The 25,673-nt window shown below is 51.0% G+C and overlaps 1 protein-coding gene across 1 annotated transcript in view; it reads right to left on the bottom strand.

Moving 5' to 3' along the window:
* Positions 1 to 12,278: 12,278 nt before the first annotated feature.
* Positions 12,279 to 25,673, bottom strand: part of TNNT2 (troponin T2, cardiac type) — a gene marked incomplete at its 5' end in the record, with an annotated part of 29,438 nt that continues 16,043 nt past the window's right edge. The window contains 2 exons of the mRNA XM_084611587.1: positions 12,279 to 12,476; positions 19,090 to 19,130. Of these exons, the coding sequence (XP_084467713.1) occupies positions 12,428 to 12,476; positions 19,090 to 19,130 (90 nt within the window). The 3' untranslated portion in view covers positions 12,279 to 12,427. The remainder of the gene's footprint in view (positions 12,477 to 19,089; positions 19,131 to 25,673) is intronic.

Below are 25,673 nucleotides of genomic sequence, written 5' to 3'. Positions count from 1 at the left end.
GGCTTTAGACACCCCAGTTTGTAAGTAAGCCATTCTTGGAAATGCTCACCTTAGTGCCTTAGTCAAGTTCACACTTGGAGTACAAGCTGGGGTTGGGATGAGAATGCGGGAACCTCAGCGAATGGCGTCTCCCCTTTTTCCTATTCAATAGCATCGTGTTAAGTTGTTTGTTATACACAAGAAGTCAGGAGTGATGAAGGGCATTAGGAAAGCCCCATAATGGAGTAAATTCTAGTTTTACCACAACTCAGAACTAGGGTTGCCAACTTTCTAATCGCACAAAACCAAAGACCCCTGCCCTGCCGCTACTCTGAAGCCCCACCCCCACTTGCTCCATCCCCCCTCCCTCCGTCGCTTGCTCTCCCCCACCCTCACTCTCTTTCACCAGGCTGGGGCAGAGGGTTGGGGTGTGGGAGGGGGGTGAGGGCTCCGGTTGGGGGTGCAGGCTCTAGGATAGGGCCAGGGATGAGGGGTTCAGGGAGCAGGAGGGGACTCCGGGCTGGGGCAGGGGGTGTGGGCTCCAGCTGGGGGTATGGACTCTGGGGTGGGGCCAGGGATGAGAGGTTTGGGGTGAAGGAAGGGGCTCTGGGCTGGGGCAGGGAGTTGAGGTGTGGGGGGGAGGGCTCCAGCTGGGGGTGTGGGATCTGTGGTGGGGCTAGGGATGAGGGGGTTGAGATGTAGGGCCCAGCGACACTTACCGCAGCTCCCAGGAAGTGGCCATCAGGTCCCTGCAGCCCCTAGACACACAGGCAGCCAGGGAGGCTCTGCACGCTGCCCTCACACCTGTAGGCCCCTGCAATGGGGGTTCCTGGCCAATGGGAGCTGTGGAGCCGGCCCTCAGGACGGGGGCAGTGCATGGAGCCTCCCTGGCCACCCCTGCATCTAGGGGCTGTGGGGGCCTGGCGGCCACTTCCAAGAGCCACACAAAGCTAGGGTAGGCAGAGAGCCTGCCTTAGCCCCGGGCCCCCACTGCACCCCCGACCGGACTTTTGATGGCCCGGTTGGTGGTGCTGATTGGAGCCGCCAGGGTCACTTTCAACCAGATGGCTGCCCAGAATATTCCGCATTATGGGTTCAATCCAAATCCCGTGCGGTCTGTCTACACTGTATTTAAAACCTGCAGCAGTGAGTCCCAGAGCCTGGGTCCACAGAGCCAAGCTCACCCTACAGCATTAACAGACAAGCTGGCCGGACATTTGGGCTCGGGCCCCGAAACCCCGAGGAAGGCGCGGATTTTGGAACCGGCCCTTCAGCCTGAGCTGCAGTGATTACGCTGCTGTTCTTAGCACCGTAGCACAAGCCCGTAGGTCTGGGCTCTTAACAGGCACAGCAAGAAGTCTCAAACGCAGTGTGGACAGAGCCACAGAGGCCTCCTCGCTGAATTTAATGGGGGTTGGATTGGGTCCAGTGACCCAAGTCAGCAAAGCCCTTAAGCACACGCTGAACTCGAAGCAGGTATTTGAGACCCTTTGACTACAATGGGCCCCAAAACAGCTTAACTGAGACGTAAAGGGTGCCTGAGCCTCACGGGAGGGGGGATTTCATGCCCTAAAAATCCCTGGGGGGCAGGGTGCTGTTAAGTTGATGGGAGTTTTGTGATCAACTTCAGTGAAAGCAGGATTCCAGCTAGTGAGTTTTGCTTGACGTGACCAAACCCAGCGTGTTTGCAGGTCACAGAGCTGGGCACTGGAAGACAGAAGGAAAACAACTAAATGGACAAATTAAAAAGAACGTATTAAAAAAAGGTCGAGTCGCCTCCCCTGCGCTCTGCTCAGGCTACGTCTCACGCCGCTTGCCCCCCCCCCCATCCTGCGGAAACGCGTCGGAAAGATTAGAGACCACGGCTTGTCACAGCCTCTCGTTTCTTATCACCAAGGGCGCACGCACTCCTCTCACGCAGCAACACCCCTCTTTTGCTTCTCCATCCCGTGTCTCTGGTCCCTGGCTCGTACAGCCCACGTTCAGCAAGACACGAACAGCCTGGGCAACAGTGGGTCGAAGGGCCGATTACGGTGGTGCCCTCCAGACAATGCCCTCACGTGCAGCAAGGCCTCTGAGCTGCTGCCAGAGCTTCTGAAGCAACAACAGATGCACATGATGATGTGCAAGAAGCATCGCTCTGCAAGTTGGCATGGGTGGGGTTCAGAGGAAACCACCCTGCAGTCTCAATCAGCCAGCTCCCTCCCCCTCCCTGGGCCTGGCGTGTCAGCCCCTCCTTCGCATCACACAAGAAAACCTGCCCAATAAAGTTTCAGTTCAGCATTGCTGTTGGGCCCTGTGGGAAGGGTAATTAGCACCACACCCATGGGAAGGGATGGAGGGGTTATAGGAGGGGCCAGTGCGGGCTCCTATTAATTCTATAAGAGCTACTAAATCAACTGGGGCTGTCACAAGCCGTGGGGACTTGAGTAGCTTGCCCCATCTCCAGCCTGGCACTTCAGCCCCTTTGAGCCCATTACCTCTGGTGGCTGGCAGATCCGGCGCCATGCCAGGGCCAGCTGTGTGGGGGAATGTACAGGTGTGTACGGGAGCGTACAGAGTGCACGTCCCTGTCTTTGTGTGGGGTTTGAACACGCCGCATGCCCACCCCGCACGTGCAATGAGGACCTGATATTTCTGAGCAGTTGAGAGACTGGGGAACTCTCCTTTGCAGGGCAGCAGAGGTCAGCAAGCCTGGACTTGTAGGGTTAAGGAGTGTTCCCAGGAGGAAGGCAGCGTTTCAAAAAGGAACCTAATGATAACAACAAACCCCAGAGCCCTGGAGGCGTTTGCACAGGGCTGGCCCCACAAGAGACATTCCCAGGCTTCTGGAGGAGCCTGTGCCTGGAGTTCGCACCACACCTTCCTCAGCAACAAGGGACTGGGAGAGCCCTAATGAAAGGCAGATGCTAATCTCCGGGGATCTGCGTCATCAGCGATCCAGGCTTGTGGGAGGGGCAGTGACTAAACCCAAGCCCAGCAAAAACCCCACACACCTTCTCCAGCCGTGTTCGCCCTCTGCGCGGGGCTTGTGGGCCAGCTTGGTGCTATGCCAGATCCGTTCAGGTTCAGCCAGGAGCCCAGCAAACCCCTTCACTCACACTCACCCCATTAACAAGGGCTTCAAACTCCTGGTGTCTCATTTACTACGCTCTCCGAGCAACACCCCTGAGGCCCAGAGACACAAGGTGAGAGGGGGTCCAATAAGAGATATTACAACTTCACCAGAAGAGCAGCTCTGTGTAAGCGCATCTCTCACCATCAGAACTTGATCCAACAAAAGATACTACCTCACCCACCTGGTCTCCAGGATCATAGAATCATAGAATATCAGGGTTGGAAGGGACCCCAGAAGGTCATCTAGTCCAACCCCCTGCTCAAAGCAGGACCAATTCCCAGTTAAATCATCCTGGGGCTGAGGCAGCCAGAACACTGCATACAAACTGCCTGATCTCCAGACGCAGGCTGGACACCACTGGCTTTGGCCGGGTTATATCAGGCCCCATTCACTGTGTCGGTGTTTGGGGGTGGGGGAGACGCATGCTTGTTTCCTTGGGACTTAAACATGCATCTTGGGGCAATCCCTTCTCTCCCAAGTACCTTTAGGGAGGAGCCCTTTGCCCCATGCTATCTGAGACTCCCCTTTGCTGAAGGCTGGCATGAAGCCTATGCACATCTACGGGCCTTGCGTTTACTCTCCACACAGGGTGAATTTCACCCCCGAATGAGGAGTCAGATCTCCTCTCCCCCAGGATAGCAACGAGGGGGGTGTCTTGGCTGGATCCTCTTCTCAGATCAGTTCTTTGTACCCAGCAGTTGCATTTGTGCCCATCAAAACACATACCCAGTCTCCTCTGGGTAAGGCCTGATTCTGAGAGGCTGCCAAGCATCAGCTACTCCCCTGGGTTCTAACAGGAGCTACAGCTGATCAGCGTTTCTCCAGAGCCAAACCTCACATCAACCAAGGATCTGGCCCTAAACTGGCACAGCTCTCGTAGGGTCAGGGACTCTGCACTGGTTTACATGAGCCCTGAGTGTGGCCAAAGGGGTGCGCAGTTAAGCCCTGCTCTGGATCTGAAATCCAGGAAATAGGTGTGAAACTCCAGGCTGCCAATAACTCCTGGCACTGCACTCAGCACCTCTCATTGACTTCTGCACTGAACAAAGAGAAGAGCACAGCTTCCAGCTGATACATGTATGCAAACACTGGGCATGAGACCACATGCAAAAGCCAAAACTCAAGAGCTCAGCTGGAAGCCAGCTCGCCTTCATATACAATGCAGCTTACAGACAACAGCTAGAGCCCCTTCCTTTTCAGTCCAGCCACTCACAGCCTGCTTTAGCAGAATCCAGTCTTAGACCTAAAGAGAACATACAACCTGAATTTAGCAGAAGCCTGAGCAAACAGATGTATCCTGCATTGTAACCAAACCAGCTGCACAGGATGGTCTTGTGGGTGAGGATTGGCTGGGTTGGGGACTATGGTACCAGGGTTCAATCCCCAGCTCTGACCCCCAGGGGAAGTCTGGAGAGGTCTACATTGCAATGGGGCGCGAGGGGTGATTGCAGCATGTGGACATCCCGAACCAGCTTTGATCTAGCTAGCCCAGGTACCAGCGAAGCCATGGCAATGTGGAATTCATCTGCCTGAGTAATTACCAAGGATTAGGCTGGGTTTGTACACCCTGTGCAGCTTCAACACACTCATTACCCAAAGTAGCGAGCTCATGGGTCTTGCCCACATGCTCAGGGTTCGGCCAATTGCCATATTTGGGGTCAGGAAAGAATTTTCCCCAGGTCAGATTTCCCCGAAAAGTTGCGGGGAGGGGAGTTGCATTCCTCTGCAGCAAGGGGCATGGGTCATTTGCTGGTTTAAACTAGAGTAAAGGGTGGATTCTCTGTAACCTGAAGTCTTTAAAAAGAAAGAAAACAAACAAACAAGCCAGAGGTTACAGATCTGTTGCAGGAGCAGGTGCGGGAGGTTCTGTGGCTTGCAACGTGCAGGAGATCAGACGAGATGATCACAGTGGTCCCTTCTGGCCTTAAAGTCTATCAGTCGTGCACAGAAAGGAAGCAAGTTCCAGAAATACGACTTTCAACTCAGAATGCCCTGCTACAAGGCCCAGATCCTCAGGCAGTATTTAGCTGCCTAACTCCCATTGATAACGATGGGAGTTAGGTGTTTAAATACCTTTGAGGATCTGGGCTCTAATCTGTTCCCTCCCCTAATTCAAATCCAAGGAATCACTCTCTGAACCGAATAGGAGGCCAATGCAGTTATGAAGACCAGGCATCATATGGCTCGCAGGTGACTCTGCTAAGCAAACAAGCTGCAGGTTTCTGCACAAGCTGATGTGCTATGCTTGGAGACCATTCAAATGCATTGCCTGCCCAGAGGTGGGTGGCTGTGAAGGGCCATCTCACTGCAACAAGGTCTGGACCAGGATGCAGCCCCCTAGCCCAACACATGGCAAGATACAGTCCCAGCGCTGCTGACAATAAGGAGCCAAGGAGCTATGGTCTGAGCAATGGCTGGTCAGGGATTTTCCCCTTGGAATGTGGGTTTTCCCAGCAGAAAGTTGGGTTTTTGATTAAAGGAATGTTTTCCACAGAGTATCTGCTTTCTTCAAAAGAAGAAGTTGAACCCCCCAGTTTTGAGGTGTTTCAGTTGAAAACATTTGGGTTTCCAGCCATTTTCAGCCCCTAGTTTTTTGCTTTTCAGTTTATTGGGGGGGGTGGGGGCAGAAAGCCAAAGTTTTCCATGGGAAAACCCATTTCCTGAGCAGCTCTCTCGTAAGCCCCACTGAGGCAAGGTGAGCACGTTTCTCACTAGTGCTAGATGGGTTAGGCTGGGAAAGAGGAAGTGGATCTGGACAACACCACCCCTTCCCCCAACGTAGCCCTGTTCCAGGGGACACACAGGGCAGACAGTCTCCAATGAGTTCCATGATGGGTTGCGACACTTCCCACTCACATGCCCACACACTTCACGCCAACTCACTCACCCGCCCTAAACTCATGTTGAGCCTGCCTGGAGGAAGCTGCTGCTCTACAAGGCCTTAGGAATCATCCCACTAAGTCTTGGTTATACGGACAAGGCTGGCATACACTTATGTGCACATGCCCCCATCTATCCACAATTAAGTCACCCGTGGAGATAACATTGGCTAGGGGCCTTGCCCTGAACTGTAGATCTGAAAGGTATTTAGGCTCCTAACTCCCATTGACTCCATTGGGAGTTAGGTGCTTAAATGCCTTTGAGAATCTGGACCCAAGTGCTTTCTTTGCAAAGGCGGGTAGGTAGTGCTATTATCCCCCCTTGACCAGTGGGGAAGCAGGCACAGGGAGAGAGGAAGTGGCTCGTTTGAGGTCACACACGTGTGTCACTGGCCATACCAGGAGTAGGACACAGGGCCACCCATTCCCCCATCTGTGCACCAGAGACGGGATCATGCGGCCTTGTTCTGGCACAGCCACGTCACCTTGTTGTGCCAGGAGAAGCCACCTCCCCTGGTGGAAACGAAGCGCTTTGCTCAGATCACACCCAGGAATAAATACAAAAATACCAGGTCCCGCACATACATCCAGTGTGGTGGGCGGGCACATTCACAGATTCATAGATACTAAGGTCAGAAGGGACCATTATGATCATCTAGTTCGACCTCCTGCACAACGCAGGCCACAGAATCTCACCCACCCACTCCTGCGAAAAGCCTCTCACCTGTGTCTGAGCTATTGAAGACCTCAAATTGTGGTTTGAAGACTTCAAGGAGCAGAGAATCCTTCAGCAAGTGACCCGTGCCCCATGCTACAGAGGAAGGTGAAAAACCTCCAGGGCCTCTTCCAATCGGCCCTGGAGGAAAATTCCTTCCCAACCCCAAATATGGCGATCAGCTGAACCCTGAGCATATGGGCAAGATTCACCAGCCAGATACCCAGGAAAGAATTTTCTGTAGTAACTCAGATCCCACCCCATCTAACATCCCATCACAGGCCATTGGGCCTATTTACCATGAATATGTAAAGATCAAATAATTGCCAAAATCATGTTATCCCATCATACCATCTCCTCCGTAAACTCCATAAATTCTGGCTCACTTCGACACGCTCTAGGCCCACAGTAGCTACCTCACTCTGGTTTGCACTGCATGGCTCTCATGATCGCTACCTGGTATTGCTCTACAACTGTTTGCCCGCCTTCAGGCATATGAAGTCCTGAAAGGTTCATTCCTGTCGCCTCTTGGTTTACATCTGGGGAGGCTAAAGGTGTTCATAAGGGTGCTGTGGGCTATAAGGCTACAGCTACGCTGATACCACCCAACCGTACAGCTCCACATTCAGGCTCTGGTACAGCCAGACAAAACAGAAGCATGTGCTTTGTTGAGCAGGGACGGTGTTATGGGGAAACGTCATCACAGGCACCCTCCGGAGGCCAGCCATGGCAGTTCAGGCACAACCCCACCTCAGTTTCCCTTTCATCCATCCATCCATCCATCCATCCAAAGGAACATCAAAACAAAACAAGGACAACACCACAGCTCTTCAACACCTTTCAAAGGGAACCGTCACCAGCTGACCCACCGGAGAGTCAGGAACCAGTCAGCCCCTCTTCCTGGCCTCCACTCACTAGACCTTCTGCCTGAGAGTTCCAAGATTCCTTCCCAGGCCTCCTTGCCGGACAGTCCTACCCCTGCTCAGGGGAACCTCCCTCCCCCCAGCACCTTCTTTCTGGGCTCCTCAGGCCTGCTGCAAGGGGGGCTTCCTACAGCAGCCCCCTCCCCAGGTCTCCTTGTTGAGCCCTACTCCGCCCTCTCCTGAGAGCTTCCCTGCAGAGTCATTCGAGCTCTGCTTGCAGTGACCAAGCTGGTTCATCCCCACCTACCTTTACACAAGCCCTCCTGCCACTCAGCCCAGCTCCCCAGTGCTAGCCAGTCCTCATCATTCATCACGGGTAACTCACAGGTACAGCGCTCCTTCCACTCCTTTCCCCCAGCTGCCATTTCTCCCTCTGTTTTCAGGCAGTTGTCACCTGCCCCTTCCTAACAGTCTCCCTTTCTACAGAGCCCAAGTGCATTCTCTTAAACCTGAGTGGCAGCTGACCAGTCAGAGGTGCACAGGTCCTGTCTCCCTCTTAAAGGGCCAGCCACCCTGCGACAGATGGGATTATTCACATGCTTAAAAGTAAGCACGTTTCAAGGCTTTGCCAAATCAAGGCCTGATTTTCAAGAAAGCTCAGTGTCCATGTAGGCACCAAAATATATGGGCAGATTTTTCCATTGCGCTCGGCAAATTGTGTGCATGGTGTGTGTATGTTGGATTACATTGGGTGTACTTTGGGTGGATGTTGGAAGTATGCTGAATAATGTTGAGTGTACATCGGGTGTACCGTGGGTGTGCATTGAGTTCATGTTGGGTGTACACTGGGTGTATGTTGGAAGTATGCGGAGTACATGTGGAGTGTACATTGGATGTAGGTTGGTTGAATATTGGGTGCACACTGGGTGCCAGGCTCCATGTGGAACGTGTGGTCACAGCTGACTCAGGCTCAACACAGGCCAAAAAGCAGGACCACTGGTTGGCACTTTGAACAACTGCCAGAGTCACCCTCTCAGCAGAATGTGCCTGACCCTGGTGGTCTTGCTGGGGCACAGTTTGTGGTCCTGCCAGCCTTATCTCCCCCCCTTGACTCCCAGAGAGCAGTGAGTGCCAAAAATGCCTCTTTCTATCTACAGCAGGCGGAGGAGACCGTACCACCCACCGTCAGATGAAGACCTAGCAAGGGGCAGCTCCCAGCATCACCCCGCTGGTCAGTCACTCACAAGCACAACGTTTTACGGTGCCTTTGCGATCACCAGGGCTGGGGACCTGTTCCCTTTCCACATGCACGGCTTTCTGCAGGGCTAAGGGATTCCCCGGCATGCAGCATGGTCCTGAGCCAGCTGATGGCTTCTGCACCCTACCTCTGCTCTGACCTGCTTGCTACAGTGGGGCTGTGCAGAAGGCTGCTACTGGATGGCTGGCATCTCCGGAGGACCTGGTGCTGCAGCCTGACCCCAGCAACGGGCACGTGGAGGCTGGGTTCTGACCACGCTAACATCCCCCATCGCTCTTACTGTCCTGCATTCCTCTGCTGCTTGGTCAGAGAAACCGCCCTCCGCCACTAGGTCCTCGGCCGGGTCTCTGGCCCTTCTGAAGCCAGCAGGCAGCTGACTACTTGGAGAGGCCTTTGAGGCAGGAGGGAGGGTGGAGAGGGACGGGGGCTGTGGCTGGGGAAGGCCCAGCTGAGAGCTGGCTCTCCCCACCTGCTGACTCAGCTGCTCTCTCGTAGCTCAGCTATCGAACACCACGCATGGGGTGGGACGGTGCCTGAGCGTTGCCCTGGGAGAGCGCCCAGGTGTGGCCGCATCATCCTGGCCTGGCCGGGGGCCAGCACTGCTTTAAACAGGCGGCTGTGTGGGAAGCAAGGTGGCACCCTGGGGTGTGGCCAGCCGCACACCCGGCCTTCAGGGAGCGCGTGCATGGTGCCACCTCGTGGCGAGCCCATGTGGGTGCATGTCAGAGTCCCGTTCTCTGCATGGCTGCCAGGGTCCCAGTTCCTGGCATGGACAGGCGTGTCAGGCTGTTTCTCTAAACTAGAGCAAAGCCCCCAGTGCCCCCTGCTCATGGTCTCTGTGGCAGACGACAGCTGGGAAACGATCCCACCCACCCAGGCTGAGGCCCCTGCTGCCATCAGACGGTCCCTACGGTCTGGCCTTTTGTGAGTTCTGCCAGATCAGTTTCACCTAGGACGCCCCAGCTCAACCACACGGGCCGTTCGCCGGCGGCAGGGGGGGGGCAGGCAGGGAACACTCCTCTCTGCCCCCCGCCCAGGGAAGGTCAAGTGGGCCCCCTCCGTTCTCGTTGGCCTTTCATGGTGTGGATGGTCACTCCCACTCAGAGAGGCTCGTTGCAGGGAGGCTGAGGCCTGGTGTGCCCCCAATTCCTGGGGGGGATCCTTGGAGGGGGCAGGATGGTGCCACCCACCTTCAGGGGGCAGTAGGGAGATGCCAGTCGGCTGACCCCACTGCCAGCCAGCTCAGTTACTGAGCACAGGGCTGGGATGCCCCGGGAGCACTAGTGTGGTGGATGCAGACGGGGGAGGCAGCCAGACAGACAGCACTGCAAGACGAAGGACCCCATGAGGTCACCCATCTCACCCATTTGTGGGCAGATAGAGCCTGTTGTAGACCCTCCTCCCATGGTCCATACTGAGCAGCTACTCAGAGCCAGGCCCTAGTCCACTACAGGAGTCTGCTGAGAAACAGCCAGGTACTCACTGTCCTAGGAGCTAGGCCAGTCGGGGATGGCAAGGCCCAACGCCCAAACAGGCTCTCCCCTGACACACGTGTGCAGAATCATACACCAGCCCCATTGCCAAGAGATTATATCCACCTCTATCTGCAGTGGACCTGCTCTGTACACAGCAGCAAATATTACAGCTGCTGCTCTGCTGACTAGTCACAGCAATACTCCAGGCTCGCCCGCTAAGAGAGCTGAGTTGATGGACCCACGGGTATGGATTTACAGAGCGCGCTGGCTCACATCTTCAGTGGATGGTGTCAGAAGCAAACAAAGGCTCCTAGAAAAGGAGTACTTGTGGCACCTTAGAGACTAACCAATTTATTTGAGCATGAGCTTTCGTGAGCTACAGCTCACTTCATCGGATGCATCCGATGAAGTGAGCTGTAGCTCACGAAAGCTCATGCTCAAATAAATTGGTTAGTCTCTAAGGTGCCACAAGTCCTCCTTTTCTTTTTGCGAATACAGACTAACACGGCTGTTACTCTGAACCCTGTCAAAGGCTCCTAGGTCTACCAATCTGGAAGGCAAGGCAGGGAGCTGGTGGGAGTTGGCAGCAGGGCCTCCAACTATTCATGGGAGCAAGAGGTGTTGCAGAGACAACCCACCGCCTGCTCCATGGGGCAGGCCCAGAGGCACTTGGGATTACAATGCCTGCCCATGGGAGCATAGGAGGCCACTTAGAGATATCCAAGGGCCCTGTGCACCATGCGAGACCGGGGACGTGAGAAAAGCACACGTTCCTTCCATTGCACCAGGTGGGAGCATTCAGCGTTAAGAGCTATGTCATGAAACTAAACCAAGTGGATTTGAAATGAGAGAAGGAGTTGTTTGTGACTTGAAGCAGGACAGAGATCGGTTTTTCACCCTTGCTCCTGTCTCAGACTCACAGGGACACAAACAAGACAACCCCACAGCTCTAACTCTATGACAGAGATTGAGCACTGGAATAGTGTGGGAGAGGGGCCATAGTCTCATGGTATTTCTGACCCATCCAACAGCCTCACAAGCGTGATTAAGGGCTTATCTGCAGGAGACATTACTGTACAGCTGGCCAGGATATAAATCTACAGCCCGCTACACTGCTGCGTGGCAACGTCCCACACAGATACTGCAACAGTGCCGCGAAAGTCCCAGAGTCCGCTGTAGCGGCTGCTACTTGCAAAGTGCAGGAAGGCTTGGACTGTACTAGAATTTGTAGCAGCCTAGCTAGGTCTCTCAGGGTGTGAAAAACCACACCCCGAGTGCCGGAGCTACACCAGCAGACCCCCCAGTGTAGACGCAGCTGTGCAAACAGCAGAGCGCTAATGTCATTGGGGGAGTTGGTGTTCCTGAACTGGCAGAACTCCCCCTTTCGGGCCGTGGCTCTGTAGGGTAGACATAGCTTAAGTCAAAGCTCTCTCAGAGCTTTCCGTGCACTGGGGCGGTGTCCACATGGCAAGCTAGCACCCTGTACATTCACATCCTGGCTTACTGCACCCAAACAGCCCGTGTAGACAAGCCCCTCATGGGTTTTCAAGAGTCTCCCAGCCCAGCTTCTCAAAATCAAGTGGGCTGTTTGGAATTCAACCAACAGTTTTGGGACCTTTCTGAAACTAAGGTTCATCCAGCACTAGCAGGGAGCAGACACTCAGCGGCTGGAGCTCAACCTAGCTCCACTGCACTCCGCGAGCTTGATCCTCTGGTAGCGTTTATTCGCGTGGTTCAATGGTGCCACAGTGACATACACCAGCTGAGGGTCAGCTCCACAGCCTGAATCTTCTGGGCACAGGGCAGTAGGTCAAGTTTAGCAAGCAGGCCAGATGGAATATGGCTGGGCAGGAAAGGCACATCTCCCTTTCTGATGCTCTTTATTTACAGACACAGTAGCATCCCGGGGTTCGGTGAAGAGAGCAAGCAGCACTGACCTAGCAAAGCATTTGCTCCACACACACACAGTGCTGCCCCTGCAGTGAGAGCTGTGCAAGCACAATGGGTTTGTGTCCTTTGGGGTGGCGGGTGGGTTCGTGCAGGATCTGTGGTAAAACGGAATCCAGCTGGCTGACCAAACAGGAATGCACCGCTCCGTGCTTGGGCCTCTCCTCTCTGCCTCGTGCCCATCCGACGGGTGCTACTTCCATCGGCCGCCAACCACGGTCTTCCCACGGGCAGCCTTCGAGCTGGAAGGGAAGCAGAGAAGCACCTGCTGAAAGGTGTTCCTTTGAGGGGGTGTGAAAAGAGCTGAGAGCAGGGAGCGGTCTGGGTTCCTCAGGAGCTATGCTCTCTTCCCAGCTGGAGAGGGAAGGGAAGACTGAAGCTCACTGCAAACAAAGGGAGGAAATCTCTGGGGCAGCCTTCCCTAGGGTCAAATCCTGGTCAAGGGGCCTTTACCATTGGCTTTCATGGAGCTAGGATTTGGCTCTTAGCAAACACATTTCACGGACAAAGGTTGGACCCAACTAGATTGGCCAAAACTCTTTGCCAAGGCAGGTATGTCAGTCAGCGACACCCCCTCTCTCATCCCAAAGAGTCTTTAGGAAAACAATGAAGAAGTCAATCCTGAGGACTTGGCCGGGGTAGAAACAGCTATACAATGTCCCCCTCCACCAAGCGGCAGTGATGGTGAGTGGGTATTATTCGAGTGCATTGGGCCCAATTCTTTTCTCGTCTACACTGGCCCTCCTTATTTGCACCAGGTGCCAATGAGAAAAGAATCAGGCCCGGGGGGAGGGCCGGTGAAATTGTCTAAGAGCATTCCAGTCCACGTGTTTTATATGTGCTCTGCTCACTTGGCCCTTCTGCCTGGTCAGACAGGGAAGGGCCCAGACAGTGGTGCAGAGGTGAATACAAGCCAAGATGGTGTGTCTGTGGTCATTAGGACTGGCCAGTGTGTCAAAGTGTCTGGGCCAAACCCTTAGTTGGTGTAAACTGGCACAACTCCATTGCAGTCAAGAGAGCAACCCTGCCTTACACCAGGAGGGATCTGGCCCCAAGTCAGTGAGGAGAAAAGTGACCTTTATTTCCCAGAGTTCAGAACAAACTCCCAACTCTGTCCTGGCAGCCAGTCAATGGGGCTTGGGCCTTCCCTTCTGCCTCCCCCAGAGAGGAGCCCTCTATTGCTAACTCTTTTGGGGGACCATGGCTCTTCCCGGGGCAGAGAGGTCAGGCTGAGATTGCCAGGTCCCACAAGCCCTGTAGCTTGTATACCTCCAGCTGCTTGCAGTGCCTGACAAGTTCAATGCCTCAGAAATTCCTTCTGTTTATAAGGGTTAGTGTATCCAATCAGGGAAGAGAAACCACCCCATGTGACTAAATGACCAATCACAGAGCTCAAGATCCAAATATAACAATGCTCTAAGGAGTTAGATTTTTTTACTGTAATCACTGAACCCTTCCAATAAGATGAGCCCAAAGGAGCCAGGTTTCCTTCTTGCTCTGGTCTGTTCATAGCTCCCCTGCCCAAGCCCCAGGACACTATGAAAAGTGGCCCTGGCAAACATACCATGGTGACAAGAAGTTGCTTAGACCACTCCCAGCTTTCCCTCCCCAGATTCAGCTTCACTTCAAACCGGTTTCCCCATGCAGCATGCATGTAGTGTAAACCGGATCAGCCCCACGCAGCACAAGGACGGCCATGCTACTCACCCTTTGCTGTAGGGCCGGGTCACGTCAGAGGGGAAGAGAGAAGAGAGATTTGGCATAAACAGCGCAGAATGCTCCTAGCTGCCACATGACTGGGCATCAGATTCTCAGAGAGCAGGGTTTAAAAGGTGCTCTACTCATCTGTATGGGTTGTAGATTGGCTGATGCCTCAAGGCAAAGGCTAAATGACTTGCTAGCTACTGGGCTTCCCCTGTCTCTTTCTGCCCCTTGCTCTTGGTCACTAGAGAGACATCCACACGGGAACACGAGCCCGATGCCTTACCAAGTTCTGCTGCTCTGACAGCTTATTCCCATTCCCCTCCCAAGTACAAAACGACCCTCCGGCCAAACTGCCCCCAGCCATGTGTCCAAATGTAGCCGCAGAGGGGTTTGATTCAGGCGTGGGACAGATGCAAAAAGGGATGGGCCTGGAGATGTAACACATGGAGCGGGCTGAAAGGTTCTGAAATTCAAAATCATGATTTAAAAAAGGGACAAAATTTTTGAGAAGATTTTCCACTCAAATTATGCCCCCCCCCCCTTTTTTTTTTTTTTTTAAGGAAGCTCTAGTGATGGACCTGAGTCCACTCTCACTCACTCCGGTATAAATCAGAAGTAACCCCCTGAGGCCAGATTCCCCTCTCATTCACACTAGTGAAAATGGCATTGAAAACAGTTACACCAGTGAAAGAGAGCAGACTCAAACCCACCGATCCTCAGATAAGAATTAGAGGGAAGAAAAAGCAGGCAAGAGAGAACTGTATCCAAACAGGCTGGTGCCCTGCCCTCACCTGGTGGAAATGGGAATTCCCAACGTTCAGTGGAACCCCTCTCGTTTACCAGGGGATCTGGCCCAGAATGGGCCAGGTAGGACCCATGGCAATGGAGGGCCTGATCCTGTCACCCTTACGCCATGTGATAGGACGACTGAGGCCAGGATACTGGTTTAGATGGACTGTCGGTCTGAGACATTCAGGATTGGGTCCCTCTCTGTGCCACTTGGGCTGGCTGGAGAGAGGACATGGTTTCCAGATACAGCAGCCCAGGCTGCTGTAAGGTATCACGCTGCCTGCATTTGCCTCACATAGAGGGCAGCCCATCCCCGCTCCTCTGAAAGAGAGTGGATATTGGGGGTGGGGGAGGGAGGGCCTCCCGTGGGGGTGGGGCCTGTGGATTCTGAGATCCACTGGAGGCAAGGATCTTCCATACGCAGGCCCTCCCACTATCCTCCTATGGGGCCAGGGCCCCAGAACCCACTGCAGATGGCTCTCAAAACCAAGAGCAGCTCAAAGAACTGCAACAAGGGGAGAAGGAAATATCAGAGCCAAGGGGGCTGGGAGGGGACGGCAGCAGTGAGGCGGGGGGGGGAGAGGAGAGGAAAAAGGAGCTGATTGGAAGAGGGGGGAATAGGGAAAGGGGGGACGAGAAGAGACATTGGGAGAGGGTAAAGTGAAAGAAAGGAGGAGAGAAGGGACCGCAAGCGATGAAGGCTCAGCAGGGCCCAGGAGAGTGAGTAGGGTAAGAGAGGAGGGGAACTGTGGAGGAGGAACAAAGACAAGGGGGAACAGGGAGCCTGAGAACCGAGGAGGCAAGACAAGAGATGGAAGAGAGCCTGCTAAGATGAGAAGAAAGGAGCTGGGTGTGAGTACTGGAATGCTGAACTGTATTATCCCGTTTAGTCACCAGGTGATGCTATGTACGTGTCAAATACCATGTTTAAGCTAAACTCAGCCATACCTGGCAGTCCGTTAAAGGATCATATGATGAACACATCTGGTGTGTATCATGCTCAGAAATAAACTCTGGAACCGATCTATATCTGATCCAGGAGCATGACATGGGGTCACAAGTGGGATGGAGAAAAAAGATAAACAACTCTAGCTGTGGCAAAGAAAGAATTCACTGCCCAGATCACATATGATGGTGGCAAAACATCAACACCCCCACTGTCCATACACACACTGGATGGCTTCTTTCCCCAAGTGAAAGGAGCAACAGTATTCTCCAAGGTGGATGCCTCGAATGGAGTCTGGCAAATTCCTTTAGCCAAAGACAGTGCTAAACTGACTACATTTATCGCACCTTTGGGAGATTTTGTTTTTGAAGATTACTTTTTGGAATCACCAGTGCACCTGAAAGTTCACAAAGAAAGACGGAAGAACTGTTAACAAACACAAACGGAGTTGTACTTTTCATGGATGATATTCTGATACATCGTTCTTTGATGGAAGAAAAACAAAACCCTCAGTGAAGTCCTGAGCCTACATTGGTCAGTCAGCCTGAAGCTAAAGCTATACCAGGCAAAGTGCATTTTCTGCCTGCCCCAAATTGTGTTTTTGGGATAGACAAAGATGGAACCAGTCCTAGGTCTGAGAAAGTAAAAGCCATTCAAAAACTTAATACCTTCATTGGTGGAATACATTCACCAGAACTGAGACATGTACTAGGGATAGTAAGTTACCTTGCTCGATATCAACAAGGCCTCTCTGCAGTAACAAAACCACTGATTGAACTGAAATTCCAACACATCTGAGCTACAGTAAAAGAAATGATCGCCATAGTTCCAATTCTCAAGCACTATGATATGCAGAAATCCACCATTATCAGTGCAGATACAAGTAGCTATGGACTAGGTGTGTATCGTTGCACTAACAGGGCTCTGAGTAGAAGCCAGCTGCATTTTGCTCTTGCTCATTCACAGAAGCAGAAAAACGATATGCACCGATTGAAAAGGAGAGACGGGCAAGCGCATGGGCAGGAGAGACCTTTTACAGATATCGGCGCAGACTGGATTTGTTTCCACTCAGACCACCTGCAACCTTCATCAACAGAAAAGACCTGGATCAAGTACCACTGAGATGCCAATGTCTATTGCTACGGTTGATTCAATTTAACCCAATTGCTAAATATGTTCCTGGGAAACGCTGGTAGTACCAGACACGGTCACAGAGCCCAGCATCACACTCAGCTACCCATGAGCTTGAAGATGATGTAGAGGTGTTCGTGGACACATACAGACCAGTGTCAGAAAAAAACAAAACAAAAACAAAACAAAAAAACTACTCCGTCTACAAAAAGCAACCTTGACAGACACGCAACTTCAGGAAGTTCTAAGTTACATTATGGGTGGCTGACCCAAGTATCTAAAAGGACACTAAGTAAGTGACAAAAAGACTACATTGTACTGTGTGGAGAATTAAGCGAGTCAAAGGACTTATGATTAAAAGGCAACTGCATTGTAATTCCAAACAAAATGAGAGGAGAAATCCTAAACCTCATCCGTGAAGGACATCAAGGATTAACTAAATGCTGTGAACAGGTCAACCAGTTGGTGTGGTGACCAGGCATCAGCAAAGACGTAAAGAATAAAGTATCTGCATGTGAACATTGCAGAACTAACAGACCAGTGCAATACAAAGAACCTTTAATAACTACACCCCTACCAGAGAGACCTTGGACGAGACTAGCTGCAGATATATGTGAATTCAGAGGACATCACTGTGTTCTATTTTTCCCAAGTACATAGAAACACTATACTTGAAAGACAACATGTCACAGTGTTATCGAAACACTGAAGTGCTCTTTTGCTTATCTTTAGTATTCCAGAACTAGTGACGGACAATGGACCACAATTCACTGCAGCAGAATTTAAGTCATTCTGAAAGAAACAGGACTTAGATCATATTACTAGCAGCCCACATTACTCACAAGCGAATAGAAAGGCTGAGGTAGCTGTACTGGCAGCCAAGAAAATCCTTCAGCTGGAAGATCCGTTCCTTGCTCTTCTGAGCTACAGATCAACACCAGCTCTTGGATGTTGTCCTGCACAACTCCTGGTGGGAAGATAACTCATGTTCTTTTCCAAAACTGGAACAATAGTTCTAACTCCAAAGTGGCCAGACACAAAGACGGTAGCCAAATTGGATAAAAAGGCTCACACTTTTACAACAGACTTCACTCAGAGCACCGCTGGGTTTAGAACCAGGTGACTAAGTTCATGTCAAATCAGATGGACAAGATGGATGGACAACTCCAACTGTTGTCAAGAAAAAAAATGTAGTAACCAGATCATGTGATCGAGACAGACATTGGAGAGTTGAACAGAAACTGTCAACACTTACAGTTTGTTCCTCAGAAAGAGCAATCAACGGAGCAAACTCTACAGGTGGTAGATGCAGAACGCGATGACGACTCAAAGATTCCAAACCAACCACAGCTAGTCATTGCAACTAACGGACAGCCAGATGAGCGAGGCGTTATGCATTCAGGCCATGTAATTAGAAAACCAGTACGATTTCAGAGACACTTAGACTGATCAGTACTGAACTCCAAAGACAGCATGTAACTATTGCAAATGGTAGGAATGTAGCACTTAAAGGGGGAGATGTAATGGAATGCTAAATTATATTATACAGTTCAGTCACCACGTGGTGGTGTGTGTAAGATACCTTATTTAAGCAAACCTCAGCCATACCTGGCATAGCATAAACTGACCTTATATTGAACACACCTGGTGTGTACCTCACTCAGATGTAAGCTCTGTAGCCAATCAATATATGATACAGGATCATGACAAGGGAGGCCAGTAGCACAGGCTTATGACCACATCATCAGGGTTTGAACCCAGCACTCCTGACACTTGAGCTAAAGGATTCTCAGCTGGCAGCAAGAGTAGGTTGTCATCTTCGCTGTGGGCCAGCCACTAGAGGTGGATGTGACTCGCCCTATGCCAGATTAAGGGAGAAGTGGTGCAAAGGGGAAATGACATGGAGACAGGGAGGTTAGAGGAAAAAAAGGAGTGGGGGGGGGGGTTGGATGGGGAAATGTGTAAGCAGGAGCAGGAGGAGAAGAAGGATGAAGGCACCAGCAGGATAAAAACAAAGATCACGGGATCTTCTCTGTGTGCCTGTCAATGTGCAGTAGCAACGGGGTGAGCAGGGGAGGCAGAGGACAGGTGAAGGAACAAAATACGGACAAGGAAGAGATGGGGAAGGGAGAGGAAGCAGCAAGGGAAGGGGAGAGCTGAGAGCCATGGGGGCAACAAGAGGGGAAAGGAGGGGCCAAGGGGAAAGGCAGAGAGTAGAGCAGGCAAGTGCTGAAAGAGGGTGGCAGGAAGGGAGAGGGGAGGCGGAAGGCAGCCCTGGTACTTACACCTTCTGGTGATCGCTAATGCGGTTTCGGAGAACATTAATCTGCAAGAGAAATACAGAGGGACAGTGAGTCCTGGGGCTGACACTTGCATTGGGCAGGGGGCTGCCAGAAGGCAGCAGAAGACAGAGAAGGAAATAGTCTCCCCAGTTGACCCTCCAGAGCGGCCTGGCCACATCATGCAGTCCACAGCTCCTGCTTAGTCCAGGCCCAGACACAGGGAGACTCTGGAAGTGATGGTGGGTAGCACAGGCTGTTATGTCAGGCTAGGAGCTAGAGAGCCACAGGGCAGGTCTGTGACCCGCAGCTCCAACAGAGAATCCCCTTCTCGTCTGGTCTTCTCATCACGGACCAGACCTGGCTCTCATCTGCTGCACTTCCGACCGGTGCATGGGAATGCAGAGAGCAGCCCACATGGCTGTTCTCAGTGGCGTCAGGTGAGAGACTGATGGGAACACTGAGCCTTGGGATGGCTCTGGGGGATTAGATTGTTGCTTTGGTGGGTGTGCATGAAAACTCTGTGGGCATGGGGGAGGCAGTTATACCTTGTGTAAAATTAATTTGGCTAATATGATGTTATGGAGGTTAAACTATATGGAAGGAATTTGCATTTTCCCAGGACGTGTGCGGTGTATATTGGAGAAGGGTAAAAGAAATGCAAATAAAACATGGTACTTCATTAAAATCCTAATAGGGCTCCAAAAGGAGCCACAATAGGTTGTGCTTTCTTTTTCAGATCTGTGTGTTTTGGAGCAGGAGATGAAAGTGGAAAGTAATCAGAACTCTAGTGGAATGTTTCCCTTTTAAAAAAAGAAAAGGAGGACTTGTGGCACCTTAGAGACTAACCAATTTATTAGAGCATGAGCTTTCGTGAGCTACAGCTCACTTCATCAGATGCATATCGTGGAAACTGCAGCAGACTTTATATATACACAGAGAATATGAAACAATACCTCCTCCCACCCCACTGTCCTGCTGGTAATAGCTTATCTAAAGTGATCATCAGGTGGGCCATTTCCAGCACAAATCCAGGTTTTCTCACCCTCCACCCCCCCACACAAATTCACTCTCCTGCTGGTGATAGCCCATCCAAAGTGACAACTCTTTACACAATGTGCATGACAATCAAGTTGGGCCATTTCCTGCACAAATCCAGAAAACCAGGAAATAGCCCAACTTGATTGTCATGCACATTGTGTAAAGAGTTGTCACTTTGGATGGGCTATCACCAGCAGGAGAGTGAATTTGTGTGGGGGGGTGGAGGGTGAGAAAACCTGGATTTGTGCTGGAAATGGCCCACCTGATGATCACTTTAGATAAGCTATTACCAGCAGGACAGTGGGGTGGGAGGAGGTATTGGTTCATATTCTCTGTGTATATATAAAGTCTGCTGCAGTTTCCACGATATGCATCTGATGAAGTGAGCTGTAGCTCACGAAAGCTTATGCTCTAATAAATTGGTTAGTCTCTAAGGTGCCACAAGTACTCCTTTTCTTTTTGCGAATACAGACTAACACGGCTGTTACTCTGAAACCTTTCCCTTTTAAGACACTGTCTAAACTGCTAACAGCTTTGGATCCAAAAGCAAGCTAGTAAGCCTCTGTGTGTAAATGCAAATTACCTAGCTGATGGGCACAAAGGAGCTGCAAATAACGAATACATCTGGTCAGCAAACAAGCTACTAGAAGACTCAGATTATGGCCCTCCAGGAAAGGGAGGTGAAAAAAACAAGTCAAGCCTGAAAATAAGGGGGACAGGTTAACCTTAAGGGGTGGCTGTGGGGGTGGGAGATGAGAACAGGGAATAGGGGTAAGGAAATTGGAATCATGTTTTGCTAAAAGGGGAAATGGGAACAGGGAATGGGGCTGGGAAAATTGGAATCATGTTTGGCTAAGGGCAGGAATGGGAACAGGGACACAGGTAAGGCTCTGTGGTGTCAGAGCTGGGAAGGAGGATATTAAGGAAGGAAACTGGAATCATGCTTGCTGGAAGTTCACCCCAATAAACATCGAATTGTTTGCACCTTTGGACTTCGGGTATTGTTGCTCTCTGTTCATGCGAGAAGGACCAGGGAAGTGAGTAGGTGAAGGAATAAGCCCCCTAACAGAGACACTCACTGCCTGCCTTCCATAGAGGAACTGAAAGAGATTCTTTCACAAGGCCAAGCCTCTGCAGGTGTTCTTCACAATGCTTCTCTCCTGTATGACCAGCCTCTCCAGGCCAGCCACAGAACAATGCCTGCTGCACGGAGATGAATGGTAGAGCCCGACCTCCATGGTGGTATGGAGCAAGCAAAAGCTGTTCTCGGCTGTGCCTAGATGGGCACATCCTGCCAGGGCTCCCATGAATGACGGGACGTGGGCTCCGTGTGTACAGTACCTGGGCTACATGGATCTGAGGTCTCCAGTGCAAACTTGCTGCAGCCCTGTGCATCTCCAGCCTCACACATAGGCCCTACGCATCCTGCTTGTAGGGACCAAGTGAGCCATGTGTACAGGAGGAAAGGAAGGGGGATGGGTGGTGTGGGCTGTCACCAGCTGGAAAGCAAATCCACAGATGGCTGGCTAGGAACATTGGCGGTTTGGTTAGATCCAAAACTGCTGACTCAGTTTGTACTCCGAGCACAGGGACAGGAAGGACAGGACAGTTATTGCTCATCAACAGTCTAGAAAGGGCTCGTGTACTTACCCAGACATGTCCCATGGCAAGGGATGCGTGGCTTCCCTACTGAGTGAGTCGAGGTCCTAGGTAGCATTGCAAGCCAGGCAAGGTTCAAACACACTTCACGGAGGGGCATGGAGAGAGCAGACAGCATCTGGGCCCTTTCGGACCCAAGGAAGGCAACAGCCCAAATCAGTCCTTACTCTGCCAACTACCTCCCCACACACCTAAACACACTACTACACAATTATATCCACTCACACCCCCACCTCCTGATTCACCCTGACACACATCAGAGAGGATGAAGCCAACATCTTCCGAAGTGGTTACTTGTTTCAGCAAAATGGAAACACCCAACGTCAGTGGCCACTTTTGGTCATTTGGTTTTAAGAGCAAAAACAAGGATGTGACCTTTATATAGATAACTATAATGGGAACATCTAGAGTTATATTAGATTCAGAGATTTTAAGGCCGGAAGGGATTTCCCAGGTATTGCATGATTTATTCAAAATTAACATCAACGGGCCAGAGATCTCCTCAGCCAACTCTTTCAGGACTTTTGGGTGCAAGTTATACAGGCCTGCCGATTTAAAATTAGCAGATACTGTTTATCATCCTCATCTGATGAGTACATCAACCTGCTTCTTTCCAAATACAGATCAGAAATATTTATTGAACACTTCTGCTTTTGCTGCCTCATTAACAATTTTACCATCACCACTACTAACGGGCTTAAACTATTGTTAGGATTTCTTTTGTTCATGCTTAAAAAACGCCTCTTTATTGTCCTTAGACCTGCGAGCTATGAAATTTAACTTGAGGTCTTTAACTTCTCTTATTAATTTTCTACACTTCATAACCACTCATTTATATTGCTTGTGATCTATTTCTCCTTCCCCCCAACCCATTTGATTTTTATTTATTTCTAAATTGATGTCTTCAATTCTCCACTGAACCAGGATGGACTTTTATGCAAAGTTGTCCTATTTCTTAATTATACAGTGATGACAATCGAATCAACTCTTGTTTAAGAAATCCCAATTTTCATTCATGTTTTACTATCTAAACCCCCCCCCCCTTCAATTTCACTCATAAAACTTTCGTCAGCTTTGGGAAATTAGCCCTGTTGAAGCACAAAGTATATATATTAGCGGTTTGGATCATAGAATCATAGACTATCCAGGTTGGAAGAGACCTCAGGAGGTCATCTAGTCCAACTCCCTGCTCGAAGCAGAACCAATCCCCAACTACATCATCCCAGCCAGGGCTGTGTCAAGCCTGACCTTAAAAACTTCTAAGGAAAGAGATTCCACCACCTCCCTAGGGAACCCATTCCAGGGTTTCACCACCCTCCTAGTGAAAAAGTTTTTTCCAAATATCCAGCCTAAACCTCCCCCACTGCAACTTGAGACCATTACTCCTTGTTCTGTCATCTGCTACCACTGAGAACAGTCTAGAGCCATCCTCTTTGGAACCCCCTTTCAGGTAGTTGAAAGCAGCTATCAAATCCCCCCTCATTCTTCTCTTCCGCAGACTAAACAATCCCAGTTCCCTCAGCCTCTCCTCATAAGTCATGTGTTCCAGTCCCCTAATCATTTTTGTTGCCCTCCACTGGATGCTTTCTAATTTTTCCACATCCTTCCTGTAGTGTGGGGCCCAAAACTGGACACAGTACTCCAGATGAGGCCTCACCAATGCTGAATAGAGGGGAACTATCATGTCCCTCGATCTGCTGGCAATGCCCCTACTTATACATCCCAAAATGCCATTGGCCTTCTTGGCAACAAGGACACACTGTTGACTCCTATCCAGCTTCTCGTCCACTGTCACCCCTAGGTCCTTTTCCGCAGAACTGCTGCCTAGCCATTCGGTCCCTAGTCTGTAGCAGTGCATGGGATTCTTCCGTCCTAAGTGCAGGACCCTGCACTTATCCTTATTGAACCTCATCAGATTTCTTTTGGCCCAATCCTCCAATTTGTCTAGGTCCCTCTGTATCCTATCCCTACCCTCCAGCATATCTACCACTCCTCCTAGTTTAGTGTCATCCGCAAATTTGCTGAGAGTGCTATCCACACCATCCTCCAGATCATTTATGAAGATATTGAACAAAACCGGCCCCAGGACCGACCCCTGGGGCACTCCACTTGACACCGGCTGCCAACTAGACATGGAGCCATTGATCACTACCCGTTGAGCCCAACGATCTAGCCAGGTTTCTTTCCACCTTATAGTCCATCTGTGTCTCTATACTGACAAATTAAGGTTGGAAAGAAGGTGTAGATTTATACTGGAGACAGTAATTAACCATTGAAACAATTTACCAAGGGTTGTGGTGGATTCTCCATCACTGACAATTTTTAAATCAAGCTTGGATGTTTTTCTAAAAGGTCTGCTGTAGGAACTATTTTGAAGCAGTTCTCTGGCCTTTTACTGGAGGTCCGACTAGATGATCAAAATGGTCCCCTCCAGCCTTGGAATTTATGAATCAATTAACATAATTAGGGCATGATTCTCGGTCCCTAGGCAACCACCAACTTCCCATCCACTGAATCATTAATCTTCAAAATGATGGCCAAAATGGGTCTGCCTTGCGCCGGGTGCACTGTCTGTTAGAAAATCCATCGCCTATAAGTTTTAGAAATTCTAATGGTTTTCTATTGGCTGCAGGAGACCATGAGTGAGTGTCTCTCAAACAGAAGTCCCCATAATACTACAATGTTTCCTTTCCACACATTACAGCCAGGTAATTAAGGAGTAACTGACTCGGTCATTTGGTGGTCTATAAAAGACCGCCCCCCACCAGTACCCAGTCCTGGGCTTTGTTTGCTAGCAGATTGATTCATAGGCATTCAAGATCCTGCACTTCTGAATTACCAATAGCTCTAAAACCAGGTAATGGGGTCTTTAATGTAGAGCACTCCCCGTTTCTTTCACCCCTCTGTCCCTTCACAAACAGGTTTCAAAAAAGGGTCACGCTTCAGGGCACGAGCTGATAAGGGTCAGGAGGAATCTCCCTCGAGGGGCAGGATGTTCGATTGCGACATTACTTGCACCTTTCTCTGTTGCAGCAGGTTCTGGCCACTGTTAGGAGACTGTACTAGATAGGGGAATGGGGGCTGATCTGGGCTGGCAATTCTTAGGTTCTCACTCATTCACCTTCCCATCTATCCATTTGTTACCTAGCCCCTAAGTAGACCTCCATCTTAATACATCCCACCTGGATCTATGGCTCACGGACACAGATCTCTGCTTGGGCTCTTCCCTATGCCAGCAGGACTGTCTGCTCCCTCTCAGCCAGCCAGCGTGTCAAGCACAAACCCAGGCAGGAAGCTGCGGCCGTGAGCTGGGTGGTACTTACTACTTGCTTAGCTCATCGCAGCGAGCAGTGAGCGTGACAATCTGGTGGAGTTAGAGAGAAGAGAACATTAAAAGGCAGACACAAGCAAGCACTCAGAGGGGAGGTTAACAGAGAGAGGGCCTGATGCTGTGACGGGCACTCATCTTCACCGCAAGTCATGGGCACTCGGGCTCAGACCCTCAAAGGGAGTTAGGCACCTAAATGTGTTTGAGGATCTGGGCCTAAGCACTTCACAGGACTGAACCCAGAGCAAAGGCGTATAGAAAAAAGATCTGGAGCTACAGGCTGCAGATGCCCTACTCGGGCTGCCATGGTTGGAAGCCACATTCAACCGAGGCTTCTTTGGGACAACTTCTCAACCATGAGCCAGAGCCAAATTTGGCGAGACACCAGCCATGCCCTGACAGGGTTTAGCACACAACCACAAAGACTTTGCTTGTGCTGAGGGAGGGTGTGGATGGTGAAACAATGTTAGTGAACCCTGGGTGTGGTGATGGATGCACTGGAAATGTGATAGATAGTTCAGCTATCCGTTCGCTGTGCTAGGAGAGAGCATAAAATAATCCA

This window comes from Lepidochelys olivacea (genome assembly GCF_965140295.1).
Source record: "Lepidochelys olivacea isolate rLepOli2 genome assembly, chromosome: 21".
In the NCBI taxonomy this organism is placed as follows: Eukaryota; Metazoa; Chordata; order Testudines; family Cheloniidae; genus Lepidochelys; species Lepidochelys olivacea.
Note: the sequence above shows the minus strand (reverse complement) of the source record. Positions and strands in the feature narration are given on the sequence as shown.